Source organism: Zosterops lateralis, assembly GCF_965231275.1.
Source record: "Zosterops lateralis genome assembly, chromosome: 35".
Lineage (NCBI taxonomy): Eukaryota > Metazoa > Chordata > Aves > Passeriformes > Zosteropidae > Zosterops > Zosterops lateralis.
In genome coordinates, this window is record NC_139795.1 from 1,450,972 (window position 1) to 1,477,950 (window position 26,979).

At 59.4% G+C, this 26,979-nt stretch overlaps 4 protein-coding genes across 4 annotated transcripts; 1 reads left to right on the top strand and 3 right to left on the bottom strand.

The window, feature by feature from the left end:
* Positions 1–3,071: 3,071 nt before the first annotated feature.
* LOC310921570 (class II histocompatibility antigen, B-L beta chain-like) lies at positions 3,072–4,941 on the top strand (the record flags this gene model as incomplete). The annotated part of the gene is made up of 3 exons (XM_083881733.1): positions 3,072–3,156; positions 3,520–3,789; positions 4,427–4,941. 3 exons carry the CDS (start codon positions 3,072–3,074, stop codon positions 4,939–4,941), a joined length of 870 nt encoding a protein of 289 aa, XP_083737859.1.
* Positions 4,942–7,006: 2,065 nt separating this feature from the next.
* LOC310921516 (class II histocompatibility antigen, B-L beta chain-like) lies at positions 7,007–9,647 on the bottom strand. Its single transcript, XM_083881676.1, has 5 exons — positions 9,541–9,647; positions 8,914–9,183; positions 7,993–8,277; positions 7,291–7,397; positions 7,007–7,189 (listed from the first exon to the last, which is right to left on the bottom strand). Exons 1-5 carry the CDS (start codon positions 9,623–9,625, stop codon positions 7,181–7,183), a joined length of 756 nt encoding a protein of 251 aa, XP_083737802.1. The 5' UTR covers positions 9,626–9,647; the 3' UTR covers positions 7,007–7,180.
* Positions 9,648–12,759: 3,112 nt separating this feature from the next.
* On the bottom strand, positions 12,760–15,451 carry LOC310921634 (class II histocompatibility antigen, B-L beta chain-like). The gene is made up of 5 exons (XM_083881823.1): positions 15,344–15,451; positions 14,710–14,979; positions 13,745–14,029; positions 13,039–13,145; positions 12,760–12,937 (listed from the first exon to the last, which is right to left on the bottom strand). The coding sequence occupies exons 1-5, from the start codon at positions 15,426–15,428 to the stop codon at positions 12,929–12,931; spliced, it is 756 nt and encodes a 251-aa protein (XP_083737949.1). The 5' UTR covers positions 15,429–15,451; the 3' UTR covers positions 12,760–12,928.
* Positions 15,452–17,506: 2,055 nt separating this feature from the next.
* LOC310921635 (class II histocompatibility antigen, B-L beta chain-like) lies at positions 17,507–20,180 on the bottom strand. Its single transcript, XM_083881824.1, has 5 exons — positions 20,062–20,180; positions 19,428–19,697; positions 18,486–18,770; positions 17,780–17,886; positions 17,507–17,678 (listed from the first exon to the last, which is right to left on the bottom strand). The coding sequence occupies exons 1-5, from the start codon at positions 20,144–20,146 to the stop codon at positions 17,670–17,672; spliced, it is 756 nt and encodes a 251-aa protein (XP_083737950.1). The 5' UTR covers positions 20,147–20,180; the 3' UTR covers positions 17,507–17,669.
* Between the last annotated feature and the right edge of the window lie 6,799 nt (positions 20,181–26,979).

Sequence of the window (26,979 nt, forward strand, 5' to 3'; positions counted from 1 at the left end):
GTTTCCTGACCCACAGGACAGAGACAGACAGAGAGTCCCGGGCACAGAACCGCAGGAAGTCTCACAAACCACAGGGGAAGGGACACAGCCCCGTTCCCCGGCCGCGCTCTCAGCGGCCCCGACCCGAGCGATAAAATCCCCGACAAAGCCCCGGCAGCAGCTCCCGGCACAGCCCCGCTCTCTGCTCTGGGAAATGGGGATCAATCCAAAATCGATGGATCGACGCCGCTGCCCCAGAAACAGGGGATTTTTATCCATAAATGCATATTAATGTCCCTGTCTGTGGGTTATCCAATCAGCTCAGGACACAATTCTGAAATATTCTTTCTACACCGATCTAAACCTGATTGTAAAGTGGGTAAAACTATGAAAAACTACCAAGGATGGTGTCAAACTTTACACAAAACCTAAGCATATATAATATTTATTAACATAAAATGTTCCCTCATATAGCAGATCTATTAATGTAAAAAGCTCTATCCTATAGAATATCTATTAAGGTTAAAAGTTCTATCATATAGTTTATTTACTATCTGTGGGTTATCCAGTTGGCTGAGGACACAATTCTGAAATATTCTTTCTACACCAATCTAAACCTTATTCTGAAAGTGGGTAAAATTATGAAAAACTACCAAGGACGGTGTCAAACCTTACACAAATCTTTTACATATAGCAGATCTATTAACATAAAAAGCTCTTTCACGTGGAATATCTATTACTGTAAAAAGCTCTACCCTATAGAATATCTAATAACGTAAACAGCTCTAGCATATAGAACACCTATTACCGTAAATAACTCTGTCATGTAGTTTGTCTATTAATGTAAAAAGCTTTATCTTATTATATATCTATTATTGTAAAAAGCTCTATCATGGATTTCTGCTGGGAATCCTGGGGAAATTGCAGATTTCTGCTCTAAATCCTATATATATATATATATAAAAGAGGATTTATACTTAAAAGCCCAGGAAATGGGGGATTTCTACTCAAAATCCTGGCAAAATCGGGGATTCTGGCTTTAAAACGTGGGAAAATTGGAGATTTCTACTCAAAATCCCAGGAAATTTTAGATTTCTATTCAAAATCCTGGGAAAAAGAAGGTTGATGACACAGAGAGTCTCAAAATCCTGAGAAATTGGGATTTAGACATTCCCAGACCGCCAAAATTCCAGGTTTGGAGGAAGTGGGAGGACCCAGAGCCCAAAATCGTGGGAAGAAAGAGGAAGTTTGAGCTCCCTGAGCTCCAAAAATTCTAGATAAAAACGACGTAAGAATGCCCACTTCCCCAAATTTTGGGTACGGGGGGTTTGGGCACACGCAAACTGCAAAAATCCTGGAAAACAGGGATTTAGGAACTTCCAGAGCCCCAAAATCCTGAAAATTGGGAATTTGGGCACACACAGATCCTCAAAATTCCAGGGAAAAGAGAATGTGGGAATTCCCAGTTCCCCAGATTTTGGGTACAGGGGGGGTTTGGACACGCCCAGCCCCACAAACTGGGAATTTCTGCTCCAAATCCTGGGAAAATTAGAGTTTTCTACTTAAAATCCTGGGAAAATGGAATTTCTACTGAAAATCCTGGGATGACTGGGGATGTCATCTCAAAATCTGAGGAAAGTGCCGATTTCTTCCTAAAATCCTGGGGAAATCAGGAGTTTCTTCACAGAATTCTGGGAAAATTGGAGATTTCTCCTCAAAATCCTAAGAAGCAGAATTAATATTTAAAATAATAGGAAATTGGAGATTTCTACTGAAAAAAAAAAAAACCTGGGAAAATTGGGGATTCCAGCTCAAAATCCTGGAAAATTTGGGTTTTCTATTCAAAATCCCAGGAAATTGGGGATTTCTGCTCAAAATCCTGGGGAAAATGAAGCTGATGACACAGAGAGTCTCAAAATCCTGGGAAATTGGGATTTACACACTCCCAGACCCCCAAAATTCCAGGATCAGGGGAAATGGGAGGACCCAGACCCCAAAATCGTGGGAAGAAAGAGGAAGTTTGGGCTCCCTGAGCTCCAAAAATTCTAGATAAAAAGGACGTAAGAATGCCCAGTTCCCCAAATTTTGGGTACAGGGGGGTTTGGGCACACGCAAACTCCAAAAATCCTGGAAAACGGGGATTTAGGAACTTCCAGAGCCCAAAAATCCTGGAAAATGGGAATTCGTGCGCACCTGTAGCCCAAATATCCCGGAGAAAAAAGAGCTTTGGAAATGGGCAGTTTCCCAAATTTTGGGTACAGGGGGGTGGGGACACACCCAGACCCCCAAAATCCCAGGTACAGGAGGGTTTGGGAATTCCCAGAGTTTCAAAATCCAAGGAAAAGAGGAATTTGGGAACGTCCAGTTCCCCAAATTTTGGGTACAGGGGGGTTTAGGCAATACCAGCCCCCCCCCGATCCTTAGAACAGGGGGGTTGGGGAAACCCCAGAGCCCAAAAATCCCAGGTACAGGGGGGTTTGGAAATTCCCACTGCCCCAAAATCCAAGAAAAGGAGGAATTTGGCCACACCCAAAGCCCAAAATCTCGGGAAAGCCTGAAAGGACCCCCCAAACCCCACCTTGGACCCCCCAAATTCCGGGCAGGGTCAGGGGAGGCTCCGCGCTCCATCCATGGCTCCTCGGGATCCCGGGAAATTGGGAAGGGCCGGTGCCGGTGCCAGAAAAGCGGCGGGAACTGGGGGGAGCGGGAGTGGGGGAGCAGCGCCCCAAAAAGCGCTCAGCCAATGGGAGCGCGGCGTCGCTGCGGGTCGGGACTTGACAGCGAGACGCCGCAAAAAACCAGAGCCTGGAGAAATTCCAGCCAATCAGAGTGCGCATTGCCGGTGACTCATCAGTTGCTGGGTAGAGCTTCTGAAAAAGGGTCCAAAACTGAACCGGCCAATGGGAGCGCGCAATAAACACCTCCAGCCAATCGGAGCGAGTAAAAAAATACTCCAGCCAATGAAACGGCGTCCAAAAACCACGCCCGACCAATCAGAGAGCGCGTGGCTGATGACCCCGCGCCGTTCCGCGTTCTCACTCTCAGTTCAGCTCTGCTGCTTTGGGGCTGGTGGTCGCTGCCCGGCGCTGGCCATGGGGCGAGGGGCGGCAGCTGGGGCCGTACTGGTGGCACTGGTGGTGCTGGGAGCGGCCCCGGCTGCGGGCGCGGAGCTGTCGGGTGAGCGGGGGGGGCGGGAGGCGGTGGGGCAGGGGGGGAGAAGGGGGCAAAGGGGGAGGGTGGGACCCCAAAACTGAGCGGGAGGGGGCTGAGGATTGAGGAGATTGTGTTTAAAAGGTTGGGAACGGTGCAAACTGAGGGTAGAGGGACCCCAAAAGTGATTTTGGGCGTGGCTGGAGGTGGGAGGGGAGGGGATGTGAAAGGGGAAATGGGGGAAGGGTGTTCCAGAGGAAGCGGCAGCGCGGGCAGGGGGGTCCCGTGGCGGCCGTGGGGCACAGGGGGTGCGGAGTGGGGATCCGGGGTGGCCCCGGAGCTCTGGGGGTGCTGGGGGGGCACCCCCTGACCTGTGTCCTGCACACTCAGGGGTGTTCCAGAAGATGTTTAAGGGGGAGTGTCACTTCATTAACGGCACGGAGAAGGTGAGGTTGTTGGCGAGGCACTTCTACAACCGGGTGGAGTACACGAGATACGACAGCGACTTGGGGTACACTGTGGGGTACACGCCCTATGGAAGGAAGTGTGCTGAGTACTGGAACAACCAACCAGATTACATGGAGTCCAGACGGGCAGAGGTGGATACGGTTTGCCGGCACAACTACAAGCTTGGTGCCCCGTTCAGCGTGGAGCGCAGAGGTGAGCGTGGGGCAGAGCGTGTCCCCTCGGGCCCTGCCCTGGCAATGATCCTGGAGCCCCTCAAAACCTCCCTGGGAATCACCCCAGAGCCCTCAGCCCTCCTTGGGACCATCCCCGGCGCCTCCTGTCCCTCCAGGGACCTCCGAGATAATCCCAGTCCATCCCAGTCTCTCCCAGTGTCCCCCAAGCGCGTCCATCCCGGCCAAGCGTGGAGCTGACGCCGATCAGCCAATCAGAGCGCGCGTCTTTCTGATGACTCATCTGTTGCCAGGCAGACCCGCAGTGCCCAGTGCCCCAAGCTGGACTCGCCTCCCAGTGCCGCGCGCTTCATTCCCAGTCCATTCCCAGTTCATCCCAGTCCATTCCCAGTCCCTCCCAGTCCAATAGCAGTCCTTCCCAGTCCATTCCCAGTCAATTCCCAGTACACTGCCAGACTCCGGCCCACTCTCCCAGTGCCCCCCATCCCCTCCCACCTCTGTCATTGCCCCCCCAGTTTCCCCCAGTCTCTCCCTGTCTATTCCCAATCCACTCCTTGTCCCTCCCAGTCCATCCCAGCCCCTCCCAAGCCCACAGCGCCCCTCCCCTCTGTCTGCCAGCGGCCCCCAGCTGATCCCAGCGTGTCCCCGCTCTCTCCCAGTGCCCCCCAGCGTTTCCATCTCGCTGCTGCCCTCCAGCTCGCAGGGCGGCAGTGCCAGAGGCCTGCTGTGCTCCGTGATGGATTTCTACCCCGGCCACATCCAGGTGAGGTGGTTCGAGGGCCAGCAGGAGCTGTCGGGCCAGGTGGTGGCCACCGACGTGGTCCCCAACGGGGACTGGAGCTACCAGCTGCTGGTGCTGCTGGAAAGGCCGCCCCGGCGCGGGCTGAGCTACACGTGCCAGGTGGAGCACGTCAGCCTGGAGCAGCCCCTGAGGCGGCACTGGGGTACGGGGGAGCCACTGGGCGGGCTGGCAGAGGCAGTGGCGTGTGCTGGGAGCGAGTGGGAGCTGTGTGGGGAGAGGGCGGTGGGCAGCGGGAGAGGGGCCGGGGGCTGTGGAAGGGCTGAGCAGGAGTCGGGAGGATGCTGGGGAGGGGGGTGTGGGGTCCCGGGGGTGCTGGTGGGCGGCGGGAGGGAGTTTGGGGGCGGCGGGTGGAAGCGGGAGGGATGGGAGTGAGGCCGGAGGGGCCGGGAGGAGCTGGGGGATGGGCAAGCGGGGCTGGGGCTGAGGTGGGTTGTGGTGGGAAGAGAGCGGGAGGGGTGTGGGGGAGCGGTGGAGGGGCTGGGAAGGGAGCGGGAGAGGGTTTGGGGGGTCTCGGTGGGGCTTTGGTGGGTGGGTGGGGGGCTCGGGGTTTGGGGCTGTGGGCTGGTGAGAGGGGCCAGGAGGGGCTTTGGTGGGCTTTGGTGGGGAGGGCGGGCAGGGCTCGGGAGGAGGTTTTGGGGGCCGGTGGGTGGTGTGGGGGAGAGCGGGAGGGAGGCCGGAGGGGCTCGGGGTGCGGGTGAGAGGTTTTGGGGGGTCCTGACCCCTCTGGCCCCCCCAGAGATACCGCCGGACGCCGCCCGCAGCAAGATGCTGACGGGGATCGGGGGCTTGGTGTTGGGCTCGGTGTTCCTGGCGCTGGGGCTGGGCTTCTACGTGCGCAAGAAGGTGAGGGGGGGTGCCGGGGGTGGTGTCCCGGCACGGGCGGAGCGTGTGTGCTCCCCCCGGGGCCCCCCAGCCCGGGCTCAGCCCCTTTTCTCTGCCCACAGAGCTCCTGAGCCGCCGGCGGCCGCAGCCCCTCCCCGTGGCCTCGGGCCCGGCCGGGACCCCCCGCTCCGTCCCCGTCCCCGAGATGATTTTGGGGGCCTCGTGTGTCCCCCCTGCCCGTGCCCAGAGCTGTCCCTGTGTCCCCGCCCGGCTGCTCCCAGTGTTCCCAATAAAGCTTCCCAGTTGTGCCCGCTGGGCTTTGTGGGGGGCTCTGGGGAGGGACTTGGGGGGGGCTGGGATTGGGGGGGGCAGAGGCGGCCCCGGGCTGGATGGGGAATGGGGACCCCCGTGTGTCCCCCCCGGGTCACCCCGAGGCTCTGGGGGGGCCTTGGGGCAGCCCCCCGGGGCTCCAGAGTTCAGCATGTCCAGGGGGGTCGCAGCTGCTGCCGCCGGCGGGGGAACAAACCTGAGTGGGCTCTGGTCTGTGAAGCTCCAAAATCCATTTGTTCCCCCCGGGGATGGGGAGGGGGACGCGGATTAAAGACCCCCCAAAGGGCGGGTGGGGGGGTTGTTATGGGGCGTTGCAGGGGTGGAGTTTGGGGTTTGGGTCAAGGGAGGGGTTGACACAAGGGGGGAACATCAAGTTCCGGCCTCCTCAGAACGGGAGCGCTGACAACACCCCGTGTGTGAATTGGGTAATTTACAGTTAATTGGTTATAAACCTGAGGGACATGGGGACACAAGAGGGACATGGGGACATCTTGGATCTGTGTCCCCAAGGAGTCGCCTCTGGTCTTCGAGGACATCAAAGAGTCTTGGGGACATGGGGACATCAGCAGGGACATGTGGACACCTCTGGGGTGGTGTCCTCAATGGGTCCCCAGTGTCCCCAAAGGGTCCCCAGTGTCTGTCAGGGACATGGGGACACCAGGAAGGACATGGGGACAATCTGGAGGGACAAGGGGACACCTGGGACAGTGTCACCACAGGGTCCCCTGTGTCCACAAGGGACATGGGGACACAGAAGGGACAAGGGGACACCTGGATCCGTGTCCCCAGGTGACACAGGAGGGACACGGGACGGACAGGAGGACACCAGGAGGGACACGGGGACACCTCGGTCCATGTCCCCAGGGGACACGGGGACAGCAGGAGGGACACGGGGACACCTGAGGGGGGTCCCCAAGGCCGATGTCCCCTCCCAGCCCGGCCCCGGGCCGTGCCCACGCCGCAAAAAACCAGAGCCTGGGGAAATTCCAGCCAATCAGAGTGCGTACTGCTTGTGACTCATCAGTTGCCGGGTAGAGCTTTTGAAAAATAGTCCAAAACAGACCCGCCAATCGCAGAGCGCAATGAACATCTCCAGCCCCCTGGACATGCTGAACTCTGGAGCCCCGGGGGGCTGCCCCAAGGCCCCCCCCAGAGCCTCGGGGTGACCCGGGGGGGACACACGGGGGTCCCCATTCCCGATCCAGCCCGGGGCCACCTCTGCCCCCCCCAATCCCAGCCCCCCCCAAGTCCCTCCCCAGAGCCCCCCACAAAGCCCAGCGGGCACAACTGGGAAGCTTTATTGGGAACACTGGGAGCAGCCGGGCGGGGACACAGGGACAGCTCTGGGCACGGGCAGGGGGGACACACGAGGCCCCCAAAATCATCTCGGGGACGGGGACGGAGCGGGGGGTCCCGGCCGGGCCCGAGGCCACGGGGAGGGGCTGCGGCCGCCGGCGGCTCAGGAGCTCTGTGGGCAGAGAAAAGGGGCTGAGCCCGGGCTGGGGGGCCCCGGGGGGAGCACACACGCTCCGCCCGTGCCGGGACACCACCCCCGGCACCCCCCCTCACCTTCTTGCGCACGTAGAAGCCCAGCCCCAGCGCCAGGAACACCGAGCCCAACACCAAGCCCCCGATCCCCGTCAGCATCTTGCTGCGGGCGGCGTCCGGCGGCATCTCTGGGGGGGCCAGAGGGGTCAGGACCCCCCAAAACCTCTCACCCGCACCCCGAGCCCCTCCGGCCTCCCTCCCGCTCTCCCCCGCACCACCCACCGGCCCCCAAAACCTCCTCCCGAGCCCTGCCCGCCCTCCCCACCAAAGCCCACCAAAGCCCCTCCTGGCCCCTCTCACCAGCCCACAGCCCCAAACCGCTCGCCCCCCACCCACCCACCAAAGCCCCACCGAGACCCCCCCAAACCCTCTCCCGCTCCCTTCCCAGCCCCTCCACCGCTCCCCCACGCCCCTCCCGCTCTCTTCCCACCACAACCCACCTCAGCCCCAGCCCCGCTCGCCCCTCCCCCAGCTCCTCCCGGCCCCTCCGGCCTCACTCCCATCCCTCCCGCTTCCACCCGCCGCCCCCAAACTCCCTCCCGCCGCCCACCAGCACCCCCGGCACCCCACACCCCCCTCCCCAGCATCCTCCCGACTCCTGCTCAGCCCTTCCACAGCCCCCGGCCCCTCTCCCGCTGCCCACCGCCCTCTCCCCACACAGCTCCCACTCGCTCCCAGCACACGCCACTGCCTCTGCCAGCCCGCCCAGTGGCTCCCCCGTACCCCAGTGCCGCCTCAGGGGCTGCTCCAGGCTGACGTGCTCCACCTGGCACGTGTAGCTCAGCCCGCGCCGGGGCGGCCTTTCCAGCAGCACCAGCAGCTGGTAGCTCCAGTCCCCGTTGGGGACCACGTCGGTGGCCACCACCTGGCCCGACAGCTCCTGCTGGCCCTCGAACCACCTCACCTGGATGTGGCCGGGGTAGAAATCCATCACGGAGCACAGCAGGCCTCTGGCACTGCCGCCCTGCGAGCTGGAGGGCAGCAGCGAGATGGAAACGCTGGGGGGCACTGGGAGAGAGCGGGGACACGCTGGGATCAGCTGGGGGCCGCTGGCAGACAGAGGGGACGGGCGCTGTGGGCTTGGGAGGGACTGGGATGGACTGGGAGGGACAAGGAGTGGATTGGGAATAGACAGGGAGAGACTGGGGGACACTGGGGGGGCAATGACAGAGATGGGAGGGGATGGGGGGCACTGGGAGAGTGGGTCAGAGTCTGGCAGTGCACTGGGAATTAACTGGGAATAAACTGGGAAGGACTGGGAAGGACTGCTCTTGGACTGGGAGGGACTGGGAATGGACTGGGAATGAACTGGGAATGAAGCGCGCGGCACTGGGAGGCGAGTCCAGCTTGGGGCACTGGGCACTGCGGGTCTGCCTGGCAACAGATGAGTCATCAGGGCTCTGGCGTTCTCATTGGTTGAGACGCTTTAGCTCCACGCTTGGCCAGGATCGACGCGTGGGCGGGGAACTGGGAGAGACTGGGATGGACTGGGATAATCTCGGGGGTCTCTGGAGGGACAGGAGGCCCCGGGGATGGTCCTAAGGAGGGCTGAGGGCTCTGGGGTGATTCCCAGGGAGGTTTTGAGGGGCTCCAGGGTCATTGCCAGGGCAGGGCCCGAGGGGACACGCTCTGCCCCACGCTCACCTCTGCGCTCCACAGTGAACGGGGCATCAATCTCGTAGTTGTGCCGGCAGTACGTGTCCACCGCAGTCCGCACGTCTTCCATCCAGTCCGGGTTACTGTTCCAGTCCTGGGCCCATTTCTTCCCCCAAGGCGTGTACCCCACGTAGTGCCCCACGTCGCTGTCGAACATCACGTCCTGCATCCGATTGTAGATCTCCCTCTGCACGTACCTCACCTTCTCCGTGCCGTTAATGAAGTGACACTCGTACTTCACCATAAACTGGAACACCCCTGAGTGTGCAGGACACAGGTCAGGGGGTGCCCCCCCAGCACCCCCAGAGCTCCGGGGCCACCCCGGATCCCCACTCCGCACCCCCTGTGCCCCACGGCCGCCACGGGACCCTCCTGCCCGCGCTGCCGCTTCCTCTGGAACACCCTTCCCCCATTTCCCCTTTCACATCCCCTCCCACCTCTAGCCACGCCCCAAATTATTTTTGAGGTCCCATTCCCTACTTTCACCCATTTCCCAACATTTAAACCACAAGTTATTCAATCTCCAGCCCCCTCCCGCTCAGTTTTGGGGTCCCACCCTCCCCCTTTGCCCCCTTCTCCCCCCCTGCCCCACTGCCTCCCGCCCCCCCCGCTCACCCGACAGCTCCGCGCCCGCAGCCGGGGCCGCTCCCAGCACCACCAGTGCCACCAGTACGGCCCCGGCTGCCGCCCCTCGCCCCATGGCCAGCGCCGGGCAGCGACCACCAGCCCCAAAGCAGCAGAGCTGAACTGAGAGTGACAACGCGGAACGGCGCGGGGTCATCAGCCTCGCGCTCTCTGATTGGTCGGGCGTGGTTTCTGGACGCCGTTTCATTAGCTGGAGTTTTTTTCGACTCGCTCCGATTGGCTGGAGGTGTTTATTGCGCGCTCCCATTGGCCGGTTCAGTTTTGGACCCTTTTTTAAAAGCTCTACCCGGCAACTGATGAGTCACCAGCAATACGCGCTCTGATTGGCTGGAATTTCTCCAGGCTCTGGTTTTTTCGGGCTCTTGCTGTCAAGTCCCGACCCGCAGCGACGCCGCGCTCCCATTGGCTGAGCGCTTTTTGGGGCGCTGCTCCCCCACTCCCAGTCCCCCCAGTTCCCGCCGCTTTTCTGGCACCGGCACCGGCCCTTCCCAATTTCCCGGGATCCCGAGTGTTGGAGTCCAGGGCATCCCTCTGGGCGCCCTGGGAACTCACAGACCTCGGTAGAGAGGCCTGGGACCCGAGAAAGAGGGTCTGGGGTCTGTGCAGGGGGGTCTGGGGTCTGTCCAGAGGGGTTTGCCTGGCACAGAGCCCAGGAAGACACAATCTTTGATTTTGGTCCATGAGAAAATCATCTAACACAGAGAAGAATTGCAAGTCACAAAGGTGTTACAGAGAGTAGTGTAGTGATCACTGTGCAGAAGATTTTGTAGTTTTGGGTTTTTAGAATGGAGATGCAAAGGGACAAGATGGTGATTTTAGGGCGGTGCCCTGGGTTCTTCTCCTTCTCCCTTGGCCTCCATCTCCTGCAGTGACGTGGGCACAAGGGAGTTTCAGTGGATTGGATCAGAGTAGACATGACCCTGTTAGTGCAGGTGATGGACATTGGCACAGAATTGTAAACAATGGGTACGGGGTGATCTGTATAAGAGGCAGCGACCTCCCATCTCAGGGGAATCACCTCGTGTCCAGGCTGCTGTGAACACCATGGCCGGACACAGGGGAAGGGGAGTCACCTCGTGTCCGAGCTGCTGTGAACACCTTGGCTGGACACAGAGGATTGTAAGATAAGAACTAATAAACAACGCGAGAAACCAGAAAACCAAGACCTTGAGACTCCTCATCCTTCTCGCTCTGAACACCGAGCACCGAGCTCAGCACAGACACAGACACAGAGTCAGACAGCAGACCCCAAATCCTTCAGGGGTCAAGAGGGAAAATCACTCCCTTCGTGCCCACAGGAACCACCAGCCAGCTTTGGAATCTCGGGTGAGAAACAACCAGATTAAACCCCGAGAAGTGATATCTTACATGTTATATGTATTACATATGTTAGGTGTTATATGTATCATGAAATACCTGTGTTATATGTATTATGTGTTATATGTATTACAAAATACACGTGTTATATGTATTACATGTTATACGTATTACAAAATACATGTGTTATATGTATTTTGGGCTGAAAATATATTAAAATCTAATATGTTGAATGGTATATGTATTACATATGTTAGGTGTTATATGTATCATAAAATACCTGTGTTTATGTATTACGTGTTATATGTATTAAAAAATACATGTGTTATATGTATTACATGTTATACGTATTACAAAATACATGTGTTATATGTATTTTGGGCTGAAAATATATGAAAATTTAATATGTTACTGTTATATGTATTACATATGTTATGTGTTATATGTATAATAAAATACTATGTTATATGTATTACATGTTATATGTATTACAAAATACATACGTTATGAAATCTAATACGTTACATGTTATATGTATTACATTTGTTACATGTTATATGTATTATGTGTTATACGTATTACAATACACATACTTTATAGGTATTTTGGGCTGAAAATATATAAAAATCTAATATATTATATGTTATATGTATTACATTTTTTATATGCTATATGTATTACAAAATACATATGTTATAAAATCTAATATGTTACATGTTTTATGTATTATATTTGTTACATATTATATGTATTATAAAATACATATATGTATTCAGGGCTGAAAACCTATGGTAAGCCATGGTAACAGACTGTAATATGTTATATATTAAAATATCTCTTTAAACTGTGGGGAAAAAAATACACATTGGGATGTAGCCCTGGTTTGTACCTGAAATTTTAGTTTTCTGAAATTCTTTTCGCAGGGAATTTTCTGTAAACAAGAGACGTGTTTTTGTAGCTGTAGCTTTGTTTTCGTTCCTTTTCCTAGGAAGAATTTCTTCTTAATGTCCCTCTAATCTGACCAAAATAATTGAAAAAAAATGTCTTCCTGTCACCAATCAAATTGGTCTGTGTAAAAAATTATAGAAAAAACACAGCACCAAAAAAAAAAAAAAAAAAAAAAAAAAAAAAAAAAAAAAAAAAAAAAAATTTCAACCTTCCAAAGTTGAAAATCTGTGTCGTTGTAATATAAAACAACATCACGGGGGAGATGATGAGAATATTCAGGTTGTAGATCTGAGCAAAGGTGTCTGTGATGGACAAAGTAAATATAGAAATAGCCGTGACCTAATGCAGAATTTTGAACAGAAAAAGACAGAGATAAAGAGAGGCCCTCTGGCCCCAGGGAAAACAGGAAGAACTGTGTTTCCTGAGATAAAGGTGAATTTGGAAAGGGATTGAGATAATCTTTGTTTGACACCAGAAGAGTCACCCTCAAATGGAGTCCTGCAGTTCTGAGGAGGCTGAAATCTGACCTCACTGTCCTTGTGTGAACCCCTCCCTTGACCCAAACCCCAAACTCCACCCCTGCAACGCCCCATAAAACCCCCCACCCGCCCTTTGGGGGGTCTTTAATCCGCGTCCCCCTCCTCATCCCCGGGGGGAACAAATGGATTTTGGAGCTTCACAGACCAGAGCCCGCTCAGGTTTGTTCCCCCGCCGGCGGCAGCAGCTGCGACCCCCCTGGACATGCTGAACTCTGGAGCCCCGGGGGGCTGCCCCAAGGCCCCCCCAGGGCCTCGGGGTGACCCGGGGGGGACACACGGGGGTCCCCATTCCCGATCCAGCCCGGGGCCGCCTCTGCCCCCCCCAATCCCAGCCCCCCCCAAGTCCCTCCCCAGAGCCCCCCACAAAGCCCAGCGGGCACAACTGGGAAGCTTTATTGGGAACACTGGGAGCAGCCGGGCGGGGACACAGGGACAGCTCTGGGCACGGGCAGGGGGGACACACGAGGCCCCCAAAATCATCTCGGGAACGGGGACGGAGCGGGGGGTCCCGGCCGGGCCCGAGGCCACGGGGAGGGGCTGCGGCCGGCGGCGGCTCAGGAGCTCTGTGGGCAGAGAAAAGGGGCTGAGCCCGGGCTGGGGGGCCCCGGGGGGAGCACACACGCTCCGCCCGTGCCGGGACACCACCCCCGGCACCCCCCCTGACCTTCTTGCGCACGTAGAAGCCCAGCCCCAGCGCCAGGAACACCGAGCCCAACACCAAGCCCCCGATCCCCGTCAGCATCTTGCTGCGGGCGGCGTCCGGCGGCATCTCTGGGGGGGCCAGAGGGGTCAGGACCCCCCAAAACCTCTCACCCGCACCCCGAGCCCCTCCGGCCTCCCTCCCGCTCTCCCCCGCACCACCCACCGGCCCCCAAAACCTCCTCCCGAGCCCTGCCCGCCCTCCCCACCAAAGCCCACCAAAGCCCCTCCTGGCCCCTCTCACCAGCCCACAGCCCCAAACCGCTCGCCCCCCACCCACCCACCCACCAAAGCCCCACCGAGACCCCCCCAAACCCTCTCCCGCTCCCTTCCCAGCCCCTCCACCGCTCCCCCACACCCCTCCCGCTCTCTTCCCACCACAACCCACCTCAGCCCCAGCCCCGCTTGCCCCTCCCCCAGCTCCTCCCAGCCCCTCCGGCCTCACTCCCATCCCTCCCGCTTCCACCCGCCGCCCCCAAACTCCCTCCCGCCGCCCACCAGCACCCCCGGCACCCCACACCCCCCTCCCCAGCATCCTCCCGACTCCTGCTCAGCCCTTCCACAGCCCCCGGCCCCTCTCCCGCTGCCCACCGCCCTCTCCCCACACAGCTCCCACTCGCTCCCAGCACACGCCACTGCCTCTGCCAGCCCGCCCAGTGGCTCCCCCGTACCCCAGTGCCGCCTCAGGGGCTGCTCCAGGCTGACGTGCTCCACCTGGCACGTGTAGCTCAGCCCGCGCCGGGGCGGCCTTTCCAGCAGCACCAGCAGCTGGTAGCTCCAGTCCCCGTTGGGGACCACGTCGGTGGCCACCACCTGGCCCGACAGCTCCTGCTGGCCCTCGAACCACCTCACCTGGATGTGGCCGGGGTAGAAATCCATCACGGAGCACAGCAGGCCTCTGGCACTGCCGCCCTGCGAGCTGGAGGGCAGCAGCGAGATGGAAACGCTGGGGGGCACTGGGAGAGAGCGGGGACACGCTGGGATCAGCTGGGGGCCGCTGGCAGACAGAGGGGAGGGGCGCTGTGGGCTTGGGACGGACTGGGATGGACTGGGAGGGACAAGGAGTGGATTGGGAATAGACAGGGAGAGACTGGGGGACACTGGGGGGGCAATGACAGAGATGGGAGGGGATGGGGGGCACTGGGAGAGTGGGTCAGAGTCTGGCAGTGTACTGGGAATTGACTGGGGATAAACTGGGAAGGACTGGGAATGGACTGGGAATTGACTGGGAACGACTGGGAATGGACTGCTATTGGACTAGGAGGGACTGGGAGGGACTGGGAATGGACTGGGATGAACTGGGAATGAAGCGCGCGGCACTGGGAGTCGAGTCCAGCGTGGGGCACTGGGCACTGCGGGTCTGCCTGGCAACAGATGAGTCATCAGAGAGACGCGCGCTCTGATTGGCTGAATGGCGTCAGCTGTACGCTTGGCCGGGATGGACGCGCCGGGGGGGGAACTGGGAGAGACTGGGATGGACTGGGATAATCTCGGGGGTCCCTGGAGGGACAGGAGGCCCCGGGGATGGTCCCAAGGAGGGCTGAGGGCTCTGGGGTGATTCCCAGGGAGGTTTTGAGGGGCTCCAGGGTCATTGCCAGGGCAGGGCCCGAGGGGACACGCTCTGCCCCACGCTCACCTCTGCGCCCCCCGCTGAACGGGTCATCAGGGTTGTACCAGCCCCGGCAGACCAAGTCCACCTCAAGCCGTTTTCTCTCCATGATATCCGGGTTGCTGTTAAAGTACTGGGCCTGTTTCTCCCCCCAGGCCGTGTACCCCACGTAGTGCCCCACGTCACTGTCGAACATCACTAACTGCTCCCGGTTGTAGATGTACCTGTCCAAGTACCTCACCTTCTCCGTGCCGTTAATGAAGTAACACTCGCAGGTTCCCAGAAACTGGAACACCCCTTTGTGTGCAGGACACAGGTCAGGGGGTGCCCCCCCAGCACCCCCAGAGCTCCGGGGCCACCCCGGATCCCCACTCCGCACCCCCTGTGCCCCACGGCCGCCACGGGACCCTCCTGCCCGCGCTGCCGCTTCCTCTGGAACACCCTTCCCCCATTTCCCCTTTCACATCCCTTCCCCTCCCACCTCCAGCCACACCCAAAATCACTTTTGAGGTCCCATTCCCCACTTTTACCCATTTCCAAAACTTTTAAACGTAATTTCTTCAATCCCCAGCCCCCTCCCGCTCAGTTTTGGGGTCCCACCCTCCCCCTTTGCCCCCTTCTCCCCCCCTGCCCCACCGCCTCCCGCCCCACCCCCGCTCACCCGACAGCTCCGCGCCCGCGGCCGGGGCCGCTCCCAGCACCACCAGTGCCACCAGTACGGCCCCAGCTGCCGCCCCTCGCCCCATGGCCAGCGCCGGGCAGCGACCACCAGCCCCAAACAGCCGCTCGGAACTGGGGCAACAGCGCGGAGCAGCGCGGGGTCATTAGCAAAGCCTTCCGTGATTGGTCGGGCGTGGTTTTTGGAAGCCGTTTCATTGGCTGGGCTTGTTTCTGGGTGAGTCGCGATTGGCTGGAGGTGCTTATGGCGCGCTCCCATTGGCCGGTTCAGTTTTGGAAACTTTTTCAGAAGCTCTACCCGGCAACTGGTGAGTATTCCAATGAGCCTCCATTTGATTCGCTGGAATTTTTCAGGGCGACCCTTTTTTTGAAGCCTCTACCCGGCAACTAATGACGCGTCACCGACGCCGCGCTCCCATTGGCTGAGCGCTTTTTGGGGCGCTGCTCCCCCACTCCCGCTCCCCCCAGTTCCCGCCGCTTTTCTGGCACCGGCACCGGCCCTTCCCAATTTCCCGGGATCCCGAGGAGCCATGGATGGAGCGCGGAGCCTCCCCTGGCTGCTGCTGCTGCTGCTGGCCCTGACCCTGCCCGGAATTTGGGGGGTCCAAGGTGGGGTTTGGGGGGTCCTGGAACCGCGGGGTTGGGATTTGGAGTTCCCTGTATCTTTAGCAATGTGGGTATGGAGGGCATTAAGGGGTTCCAGCCTTTTTTGTGGGGACTTTTGGAGGATATTTGGGAAGGGCGTTGTCCCGAGTTGTTTTTATTTTGTCCAGGCTTTTCCCCGTTTTCCGAGATTTTGGGGGTTGGGAGTGGCCGAATTCCGGATTTCCCAAACTGACACACCCAGAACTGGACACAGCACTCCAGGTGAGGCTTCACCAGTGCCTGTGGGATTTTTTAATCTTTTTTTCTTGTTAGAGCCGGGATTTAATTGAACGAGAGAGGTTGTTTCGTGTTCGGACTCAGATGTTCATTAATTCTTATCTCTGTTACAGTCTCACAAGTTGTGAGTTCTTGCTAAAAATGTCTCCATCTCTAACTCTTTCCAAGGTCTTTTAAGAACAAATTCTCCAACCATGAAGTGACACCTAATTTTATTTTACTTTTAACCCAATAACCAACAGCCTGTGGTCTACAATACTGATTTTTCTACATAATTAAAAGATACAACCCAAACCCAGGAATATGAAGGAAGAAGAAGGTCAAAAGTAAGGCTGAGCCTACACCCTAAAACCTCCATTTTTAAAATATATATTGGTATATTCTAAAAGCTTAAACTCTAATTTTTCCACCGTGTGAGACCACACAGCTCCATTCAAACTGCACCCCCACAATCCCAGTGCCATCCCATAATTCGGGAAGCCTTTTCCACGGCCTCAGGTCAAATGCAGAGTTTTCCTGGGGGGTCAGTGCCTGTCAGCACAGAAAGTGTGAAATTCTCATTCTCCAGGGCTCCAAGCAGTGCCGAGCCCAGGGGCAGAATGAGCTCCCTGCTCCTGCTGGCCACACCACTCCTGATCCAGGCCAGCAGCCCTTGGCCTTCTCGGCCCCCAGGGCACACTGCTGGCTCGTGTCCAGCTGCTGTCCCCAGTGTCCCCAGGTCCCTTTGTGCCCAGCCCGTGGCGCTGCAGGGGTTAATGTGGCCAAAGGGCAGCACTGGGCACTTGGACTTGTTAAACCTCATCCTGTTGGGCTGTGCCCGTCCAGCCAACCCTTCCTGCTCTGCTCTTCCTCCTCCTCCTCCTCCTCCTCTTCCATCCCTCCTCCCGCTCCCCCCGGGCCCAGCGCCCCCCTTTGTGCCCCTTTTCCCGCGGGAGGAGCCGCGATGGAGCCGGGGCAGGTCGGGCTGGGGCAGCGCTGGGCTCTGGGCCCGGCCTGTGAGCCCCCCAGAGCCCCCTCCCCAAATTCCCCCCCCCACCCAGAGCCTTCGGGGGGTCCCGGCGCCTTTTGGGGTTCCCTGGGAGCCGCCTTGGGGTTCAGGCGCCTCCCGAGGCCCCCCCAGAGCCTCGGGGTGACCCGGGGGGGACACACGGGGGTCCCCATTCCCGATCCAGCCCGGGGCCGCCTCTGCCCCCCCCCAATCCCAGCCCCCCCCAAGTCCCTCCCCAGAGCCCCCCACAAAGCCCAGCGGGCACAACTGGGAAGCTTTATTGGGAACACTGGGAGCAGCCGGGCGGGGACACAGGGACAGCTCTGGGCACGGGCAGGGGGGACACACGAGGCCCCCAAAATCATCTCGGGGGCGGGGACGGAGCGGGGGGTCCCGGCCGGGCCCGAGGCCACGGGGAGGGGCTGCGGCCGCCGGCGGCTCAGGAGCTCTGTGGGCAGAGAAAAGGGGCTGAGCCCGGGCTGGGGGGCCCCGGGGGGAGCACACACGCTCCGCCCGTGCCGGGACACCACCCCCGGCACCCCCCCTCACCTTCTTGCGCACGTAGAAGCCCAGCCCCAGCGCCAGGAACACCGAGCCCAACACCAAGCCCCCGATCCCCGTCAGCATCTTGCTGCGGGCGGCGTCCGGCGGCATCTCTGGGGGGGCCAGAGGGCTCAGGACCCCCCAAAACCTCTCACCCGCACCCCGAGCCCCTCCGGCCTCCCTCCCGCTCTCCCCCGCACCACCCACCGGCCCCCAAAACCTCCTCCCGAGCCCTGCCCGCCCTCCCCACCAAAGCCCACCAAAGCCCCTCCTGGCCCCTCTCACCAGCCCACAGCCCCAAACCGCTCGCCCCCCACCCACCCACCCACCAAAGCCCCACCGAGACCCCCCCAAACCCTCTCCCGCTCCCTTCCCAGCCCCTCCACCGCTCCCCCACACCCCTCCCGCTCTCTTCCCACCACAACCCACCTCAGCCCCAGCCCCGCTTGCCCCTCCCCCAGCTCCTCCCAGCCCCTCCGGCCTCACTCCCATCCCTCCCGCTTCCACCCGCCGCCCCCAAACTCCCTCCCGCCGCCCACCAGCACCCCCGGCACCCCACACCCCCCTCCCCAGCATCCTCCCGACTCCTGCTCAGCCCTTCCACAGCCCCCGGCCCCTCTCCCGCTGCCCACCGCCCTCTCCCCACACAGCTCCCACTCGCTCCCAGCACACGCCACTGCCTCTGCCAGCCCGCCCAGTGGCTCCCCCGTACCCCAGTGCCGCCTCAGGGGCTGCTCCAGGCTGACGTGCTCCACCTGGCACGTGTAGCTCAGCCCGCGCCGGGGCGGCCTTTCCAGCAGCACCAGCAGCTGGTAGCTCCAGTCCCCGTTGGGGACCACGTCGGTGGCCACCACCTGGCCCGACAGCTCCTGCTGGCCCTCGAACCACCTCACCTGGATGTGGCCGGGGTAGAAATCCATCACGGAGCACAGCAGGCCTCTGGCACTGCCGCCCTGCGAGCTGGAGGGCAGCAGCGAGATGGAAACGCTGGGGGGCACTGGGAGAGAGCGGGGACACGCTGGGATCAGCTGGGGGCCGCTGGCAGACAGAGGGGAGGGGCGCTGTGGGCTTGGGACGGACTGGGATGGACTGGGAGGGACAAGGAGTGGATTGGGAATAGACAGGGAGAGACTGGGGGACACTGGAGTGGCAGTGACAGAGATGGGAGGGGATGGGGGGCACTGGGAGAGTGGGTCAGAGTCTGGCAGTGTACTGGGAATTAACTGGAAATAAACTGGGAAGGACTGGGAAGGACTGCTATTGGACTAGGGGGGACTGGGACTGGACTGGGAATGGACTGGGAATGGACTGGGATGAACTGGGAATGAAGTGCGCGGCACTGGGAGGCGAGTCCAGCTTGGGGCACTGGGCACTGCGGGTCTGCCTGGCAACAGATGAGTCATCAGAGAGACGCGCGTTCTGATTGGCTGAATGGCGTCACCTCACGCACCGACAGGATGGACATGCCGGGGGGGCACTGGGAGAGACTGGGATGGACTGGGATAATCTCGGGGGTCCCTGGAGGGACAGGAGGTCCCGGGGATGGTCCCAAGGAGGGCTGAGGGCTCTGGGGTGATTCCCAGGGAGGTTTTGAGGGGCTCCAGGGTCATTGCCAGGGCAGGGCCCGAGGGGACACGCTCTGCCCCACGCTCACCTCTGCGCCCCCCGCTGAACGGGTCATCAGGGTTGTACCAGCCCCGGCAGACAGAGTCCACCTCAAGCCGTTTTCTCTCCATGATATCTGGGTTGCTGTTCCAGTACTGGGCCCATTTCTCCCCAGCAGGTGTGAACCCCACGTAGTGCCCCACGTCGCTGTCGTACATCACGTCCTGCATCCGATTGTAGATGGTCCTGTGCACGTACCTCACCCTCTCCGTGCCGTTAATGAAGTAACACTCGAACTTTGCCATCTCCTGGAACACCCCTGAGTGTGCAGGACACAGGTCAGGGGTGCCCCCCCAGCACCCCCAGAGCTCCGGGGGCCACCCCGGATCCCCACTCCGCACCCCCTGTGCCCCACGGCCGCCACGGGACCCTCCTGCCCGCGCTGCCGCTTCCTCTGTAACACCCTTCCCCCATTTCCCCTTTCACATCCCCTCCCCTCCCACCTCCAGCCACGCCCCAAAATCACTTCTGGGGTCCCATTTACCCACTTTTACCCCTTTCCCAACCTTTTTAATATAATTCTCTAATTCCCACCCCCCTCCCGCTCAGTTTTGGGGTCCCACCCTCCCCCTTTGCCCCCTTCTCCCCCCCTGCCCCACCGCCTCCCGCCCCCCCCCGCTCACCCGACAGCTCCGCGCCCGCAGCCGGGGCCGCTCCCAGCACCACCAGTGCCACCAGTACGGCCCCAGCTGCCGCCCCTCGCCCCATGGCCAGCGCCGGGCAGCGACCACCAGCCCCAAAGCAGCAGAGCTGAACTGAGAGTGACAACGCGGAACGGCGCGGGGTCATCAGCCACGCGCTCTCTGATTGGTCGGGCGTGGTTTTTGGACGGCGTTTCATTGGCTGGGCTTGTTTCTGGGTGAGTCGAGATTGGCTGGAGGTGCTTATGGCGCGCTCCCATTGGCCGGTTCAGTTTTGGACCCTTTTTCAGAAGCTCTACCCGGCAACTGGTGAGTCACAAGGAATGCGCGCTGTGATTGGCTGGAATTTCTCCAGGGCGACAGTTTTTTTAATTGTTTTTTTTCCGGCATGTCCCGACCCGCAGCGACGCCGCGCTCCCATTGGCTGAGCGCTTTTTGGGGCGCTGCTCCCCCACTCCCGCTCCCCCCAGTTCCCGCCGCTTTTCTGGCACCGGCACCGGCCCTTCCCAATTTCCCGGGATCCCGAGGAGCCATGGATGGAGCGCGGAGCCTCCCCTGGCTGCTGCTGCTGCTGCTGGCCCTGACCCTGCCCGGAATTTGGGGGGTCCAAGGTGGGGTTTGGGGGGTCCTGGAGCCGCGGGGTTGGGATTTGGGGTTCCCGGGGTCTTTGGGAATGTGAGGTGGAGGGCATTAAGGGGTTCCAGCCTTTTTTGTGGGGACTTTTGTAGGATATTTGGGAAGGGCGTTGTCCCGAGTTGTTTTTATTTTGTCCAGGCTTTTCCCCGTTTTCCGAGATTTTGGGGGTTGGGAGTGGCCGAATTCAGGATTTCCCAAACTGACACACCCAGAACTGGACACAGCACTCCAGGTGAGGCCTCACCAGTGCCTGTGGGATTTTTAAATATTTTTTTCTTGTTAAAGCCGGGATTTAATTGAACGAGAGAGGTTGTTTCGTGTTCGGACTCAGATGTTCATTAACTCTCATCTATGTTACTGTGTCACAAGTTGTGAGTTCTTGCTAAAAATGTCTCCATCTCTAACTCTTTCCAAGGTCTTTTAAGAACAAACTCTCCAACCATTAAATGACACCTAAATTATTTTTACTTTTAACCCAATAACCAACAACCTGTGGTCTACAATACTGATTTTCCTACATAATTAAAAGATACCACCCAAACCCAGGAATATGAAGGAAGAAGAAGGTCAAAAGTAAGGCTGAGCCTATGCCCTAAACCCTCCATTTTTAAAATATATATTGGTATATTCTAGAAGTATAAACTCTAATAATTCCAGCATGTGAGACCACACAGCTCCATTCAAACCACACCCCCACAATCCCAGTGCCATCCCATAATTCGGGAAGCCTTTTCCACGGCCTCAGGTCAAATGCAGAGTTTTCCTGGGGGGTCAGTGCCTGTCAGCACAGAAAGTCTGAAATTCTCATTCTCCAGGGCTCCAAGCAGTGCCGAGCCCAGGGGCAGAATGAGCTCCCTGCTCCTGCTGGCCACACCACTCCTGATCCAGGCCAGCAGCCCTTGGCCTTCTCGGCCCCCAGGGCACACTGCTGGCTCGTGTCCAGCTGCTGTCCCCAGTGTCCCCAGGTCCCTTTGTGCCCAGCCCGTGGCGCTGCAGGGGTTAATGTGGCCAAAGGGCAGCACTGGGCACTTGGACTTGTTAAACCTCATCCTGTTGGGCTGTGCCCGTCCAGCCAACCCTTCCTGCTCTGCTCCTCCTCCTCCTCCTCGGACACGGTGGGACACGGCCAGTGACACTTGGGGACAAGACCAGTGACATGTGGGGACATGGCCAGTGACACTTGGGGACATGGCCAGTGACATCAGGGACATGGCCAGTGACATCAGGGACATGGCCAGTCACGTGTGTTATCTGTTAACACAATTTCATTTTTAATTAAAGAGGAATATGGATTATTGCCCTGTCAGGACTTCAGGATTGTTTTGGAAAGGAAAGGGAATTCCCAGAAGCCAATTCTGAGCTATTGGCACATGGTTTGACCACTGAGAAATCTGAATGATTGGATTTTGCTGATACCCACATAAAGCTGAGACTTTGTCTGAATTTTCCTTTTCCTTTTGGCCGGAGGGGCAGACTGAGGGGTGGGCAAAAATAATAATTAAAAACATTTATTGTCCTGCCTGTTGTTAATTCCAGACTGCCCCGGTGCTCTGATCTCTCAGTGTGAGTTCTTTCCCCTCCTCATCACCAGCAAATCCAACACCATAAACTGCAGCCAGAGAGAGAGAGAGAAAAACTCTGAGCAGATTTAACCCTTTCCTCACAGCACCGACCCTTCTCTGAGAGAAAGAATTGACACAGCACAGTTTAAATGTAGAGAGTGTGGGAAAGAACTGGAGAAAAGACTATTTGAAGAAGGAAGTGAGGAGTTGTCTTATCACCTAGACTTCTCTAGTAAATTATAGAGAATAAACTCTTTCCTGTAATTCATTCATGCTGTTTGGAGAAATGATAATTCTAGTCTAAAATTGTAGACAAAAATAATTGACATTTAATTAAGAATTTTAAATAGAGTAAGCCCCCTCTCCTAGGGTAAAAGATGGTCTCAGTCGTTGAGATAAGAATAATTTTAGAAAAAAAATCTGATTTGAGGCTCTCCTGGGGTAAAAAGAAGTCTCCATTTCTTTTGAGACAGAGACGATTTTAGAGATAAAAGAAGAGAATCCTTGTTTTACACCAGAAGAAACATTCTTAAATAGTACCCCAAATATGCTGGGAGACCTGTGAGTGTTGGGGAAGATGAATCAGAGAAACCTTATAAATATGATTGCTTAGCAAAAGATTCTGAAAATATGAAACCTACAATCAAAATAAAAATAAAAGCTGGCTTTGAGTTGTAGTTACTGTATAACCTGAAAACAACAGCCTGGGCAGCTGGAGGAGAATCCCTTTGGATTGAACAATTACCTTTTTAATTGAATCCCTTTGGACTGAACAATCCCCCACTGCTGGCTGAGGGATCCAAAGGTCAATGCAGCAAAACAGAAAAGTCTAAAGAGCAGGTTTTAGAGTTTAAAATATTACACACGGTAATGCAGTAGTTCTCACAGGCTGTGTGTAGATTCTGTAGGATTTTGTGCCTTGTACTGGTTGCTCACTGTAAATTAGAATATTCACCACAGAAAGAGATATAATGGATTGTAGCCAGAACTGACCTCTCTTGCCTCTTGCTCCCTGCTCTCTTTGCTCCCCCTCTCTGAGCTCTCACCCTCCTGCTCCTGCCCCTTGTCCTCTCTCACCTCTTACCCTCTTACCCTTTGCCCCCCTCTCTCTTTGGGCCCCCCTTCAGCCCAGGCTGGTGGCTGAAGGCCAGGCCCCTTTACCCACGGCCCCTGCAATAAATCCATTTATTCCTAAAGTGTCTCGGCTCTGCAGAGTTCCCTCTCCCTGCCCTTGCTGGAGGTTCCTGCACAGAGGGGCTGGAAGCGGCCCCTGGGAGCTCAGGGAGTGCAGGAAATGTGGGATTGCCCAGGGCTGAGCTGTGGGCCCGGCAGGGAGGGGATGGAACCCACGGGCACCGCCCGGAGCTGTCCTAGAGCCCGGGGATCATCCCTGGGCTGATCGGGGTCCTGGGGCTCCTGGGGATCCCCCCTGTCTGGGGTCCCGCTGAGTGATGGCCCAGGGGGATTTGGGGGTCCCTGCTCCCCTGATTCTCTGCTCGGGGCTCCTGCAGGATCCCAACATCCCCCGGCCCCCAATGGACCCCCCGGGGGAGCCCCCGAGATTTTGGGGCTCCGAACGGCCCCGAGTGGTTGTGCTGCTGCTGCTCTTCCTCCTTTTCTGTCTCCTCCTCTTCATCTCGGCCTCCTTTTCCTCTCTGCCTCCTCCTGATCCCGATTCCTCCTTCCCCTGGATCCTCCTCCTTCCTCATCCCGCCTCCTCCTCCTCCTCCTCCATCCCTCCTCCCGCTCCCCCCGGGCCCAGCGCCCCCCTTTGTGCCCCTTTTCCCGCGGGAGGAGCCGCGATGGAGCCGGGGCAGGTCGGGCTGGGGCAGCGCTGGGCTCTGGGCCCGGCCTGGGCGCCCCCCACGCGCCCCCTCCCCAAATTCCCCCCCCCCCCCGAGCCTTCGGGGGGTCCCGGCGCCTTTTGGGGTTCCCTGGGAGCCGCCTTGGGGTTCAGGCGCCTCCCGAGGCCCCCCCAGAGCCTCGGGGTGACCCGGGGGGGACACACGGGGGTCCCCATTCCCGATCCAGCCCGGGGCCGCCTCTGCCCCCCCCAATCCCAGCCCCCCCCAAGTCCCTCCCCAGAGCCCCCCACAAAGCCCAGCGGGCACAACTGGGAAGCTTTATTGGGAACACTGGGAGCAGCCGGGCGGGGACACAGGGACAGCTCTGGGCACGGGCAGGGGGGACACACGAGGCCCCCAAAATCATCTCGGGGACGGGGACGGAGCGGGGGGTCCCGGCCGGGCCCGAGGCCACGGGGAGGGGCTGCGGCCGCCGGCGGCTCAGGAGCTCTGTGGGCAGAGAAAAGGGGCTGAGCCCGGGCTGGGGGGCCCCGGGGGGAGCACACACGCTCCGCCCGTGCCGGGACACCACCCCCGGCACCCCCCCTCACCTTCTTGCGCACGTAGAAGCCCAGCCCCAGCGCCAGGAACACCGAGCCCAACACCAAGCCCCCGATCCCCGTCAGCATCTTGCTGCGGGCGGCGTCCGGCGGCATCTCTGGGGGGGCCAGAGGGCTCAGGACCCCCCAAAACCTCTCACCCGCACCCCGAGCCCCTCCGGCCTCCCTCCCGCTCTCCCCCGCACCACCCACCGGCCCCCAAAACCTCCTCCCGAGCCCTGCCCGCCCTCCCCACCAAAGCCCACCAAAGCCCCTCCTGGCCCCTCTCACCAGCCCACAGCCCCAAACCGCTCGCCCCCCACCCACCCACCCACCCAAGCCCCACCGAGACCCCCCCAAACCCTCTCCCGCTCCCTTCCCAGCCCCTCCACCGCTCCCCCACACCCCTCCCGCTCTCTTCCCAGCACAACCCACCTCAGCCCCAGCCCCGCTTGCCCCTCCCCCAGCTCCTCCCAGCCCCTCCAGCCTCACTCCCATCCCTCCCGCTTCCACCCGCCGCCCCCAAACTCCCTCCCGCCGCCCACCAGCACCCCCGGCACCCCACACCCCCCTCCCCAGCATCCTCCCGACTCCTGCTCAGCCCTTCCACAGCCCCCGGCCCCTCTCCCGCTGCCCACCGCCCTCTCCCCACACAGCTCCCACTCGCTCCCAGCACACGCCACTGCCTCTGCCAGCCCGCCCAGTGGCTCCCCCGTACCCCAGTGCCGCCTCAGGGGCTGCTCCAGGCTGACGTGCTCCACCTGGCACGTGTAGCTCAGCCCGCGCCGGGGCGGCCTTTCCAGCAGCACCAGCAGCTGGTGGCTCCAGTCCCCGTTGGGGACCACGTCGGTGGCCACCACCTGGCCCGACAGCTCCTGCTGGCCCTCGAACCACCTCACCTGGATGTGGCCGGGGTAGAAATCCATCACGGAGCACAGCAGGCCTCTGGCACTGCCGCCCTGCGAGCTGGAGGGCAGCAGCGAGATGGAAACGCTGGGGGGCACTGGGAGAGAGCGGGGACACGCTGGGATCAGCTGGGGGCCGCTGGCAGACAGAGGGGAGGGGCGCTGTGGGCTTGGGACGGACTGGGATGGACTGGGAGGGACAAGGAGTGGATTGGGAATAGACAGGGAGAGACTGGGGGACACTGGGGTGGCAGTGACAGAGATGGGAGGGGATGGGGGGCACTGGGAGAGTGGGTCAGAGTCTGGCACTGTACTGGGAATGAACTGGGAAGGACTGGGAAGGACTGGGAAGGACTGGGAATGGACTGGGAATGGACTGGGAATGGACTGGGAATGGACTGGGAATGAAGCGCGCGGCACTGGGAGGCGAGTCCAGCTTGGGGCACTGGGCACTGCGGGTCTGCCTGGCAACAGATGAGTCATCAGAGAGACGCGCGCTCTCATTGGCTGAGAGGCGTCAGCTTCACGCTTGGCCGGGATGGACGCGCGGGGGGCGGAACTGGGAGAGACTGGGATGGACTGGGAGAGAACAGGGGTCCCTGGAGGGACAGGAGGCTCCAGATGATGATCCCGAGGGGGGCTGAGGGCTCTGGGGTTATTCCCAGGGAGGTTTTGAGGGGCTCCAGGGTCGTTGCCAGGGCAGAGCCCGAAGGGACACGCTCTGCCCCACGCTCACCTTTGCGCTCCAGGCCGAACGGGGCATAAGTCTTGTACCAGCACGGGCAGACCACTTCCACCTCAAGCCGTTTTCTCTCCATATAATCTGGGTCGTTGTTCCTGCGCTGGGCCTGTATCTCCCCATAGGGCGTGTACCCCACGTAGTGCCCCACGTCGCTGTCGAACATCGCGTACTGCACCCGGTTGTAGATGACCCTGTGCACGAGCCTCACCTTCTCCGATCCGTTAATGAACTGACACTCAAATTTGTTCATCTCCTGGAACACCCCTGGGTGTGCAGGACACAGGTCAGGGGGTGCCCCCCCAGCACCCCCAGAGCTCCGGGGGCCACCCCGGATCCCCACTCCGCACCCCCTGTGCCCCACGGCCGCCACGGGACCCTCCTGCCCGCGCTGCCGCTTCCTCTGTAACACCCTTCCCCCATTTCCCCTTTCACATCCCCTCCCCTCCCACCTCCAGCCACACCCGAATTCACTTTTGGGGTCCCATTCTTTCTTTCCCACCCTTTTCACGCAATCCTCCCAATCCCCACCCCCCTCCCGCTCAGTTTTGGGGTCCCACCCTCCCCCTTTGCCCCCTTCTCTCCCCCTGCCCCACCGCCTCCCGCCCCCCGCTCACCCGAGAGCTCCGCGCCCGCAGCCGGGGCCGCTCCCAGCACCACCAGTGCCACCAGTAC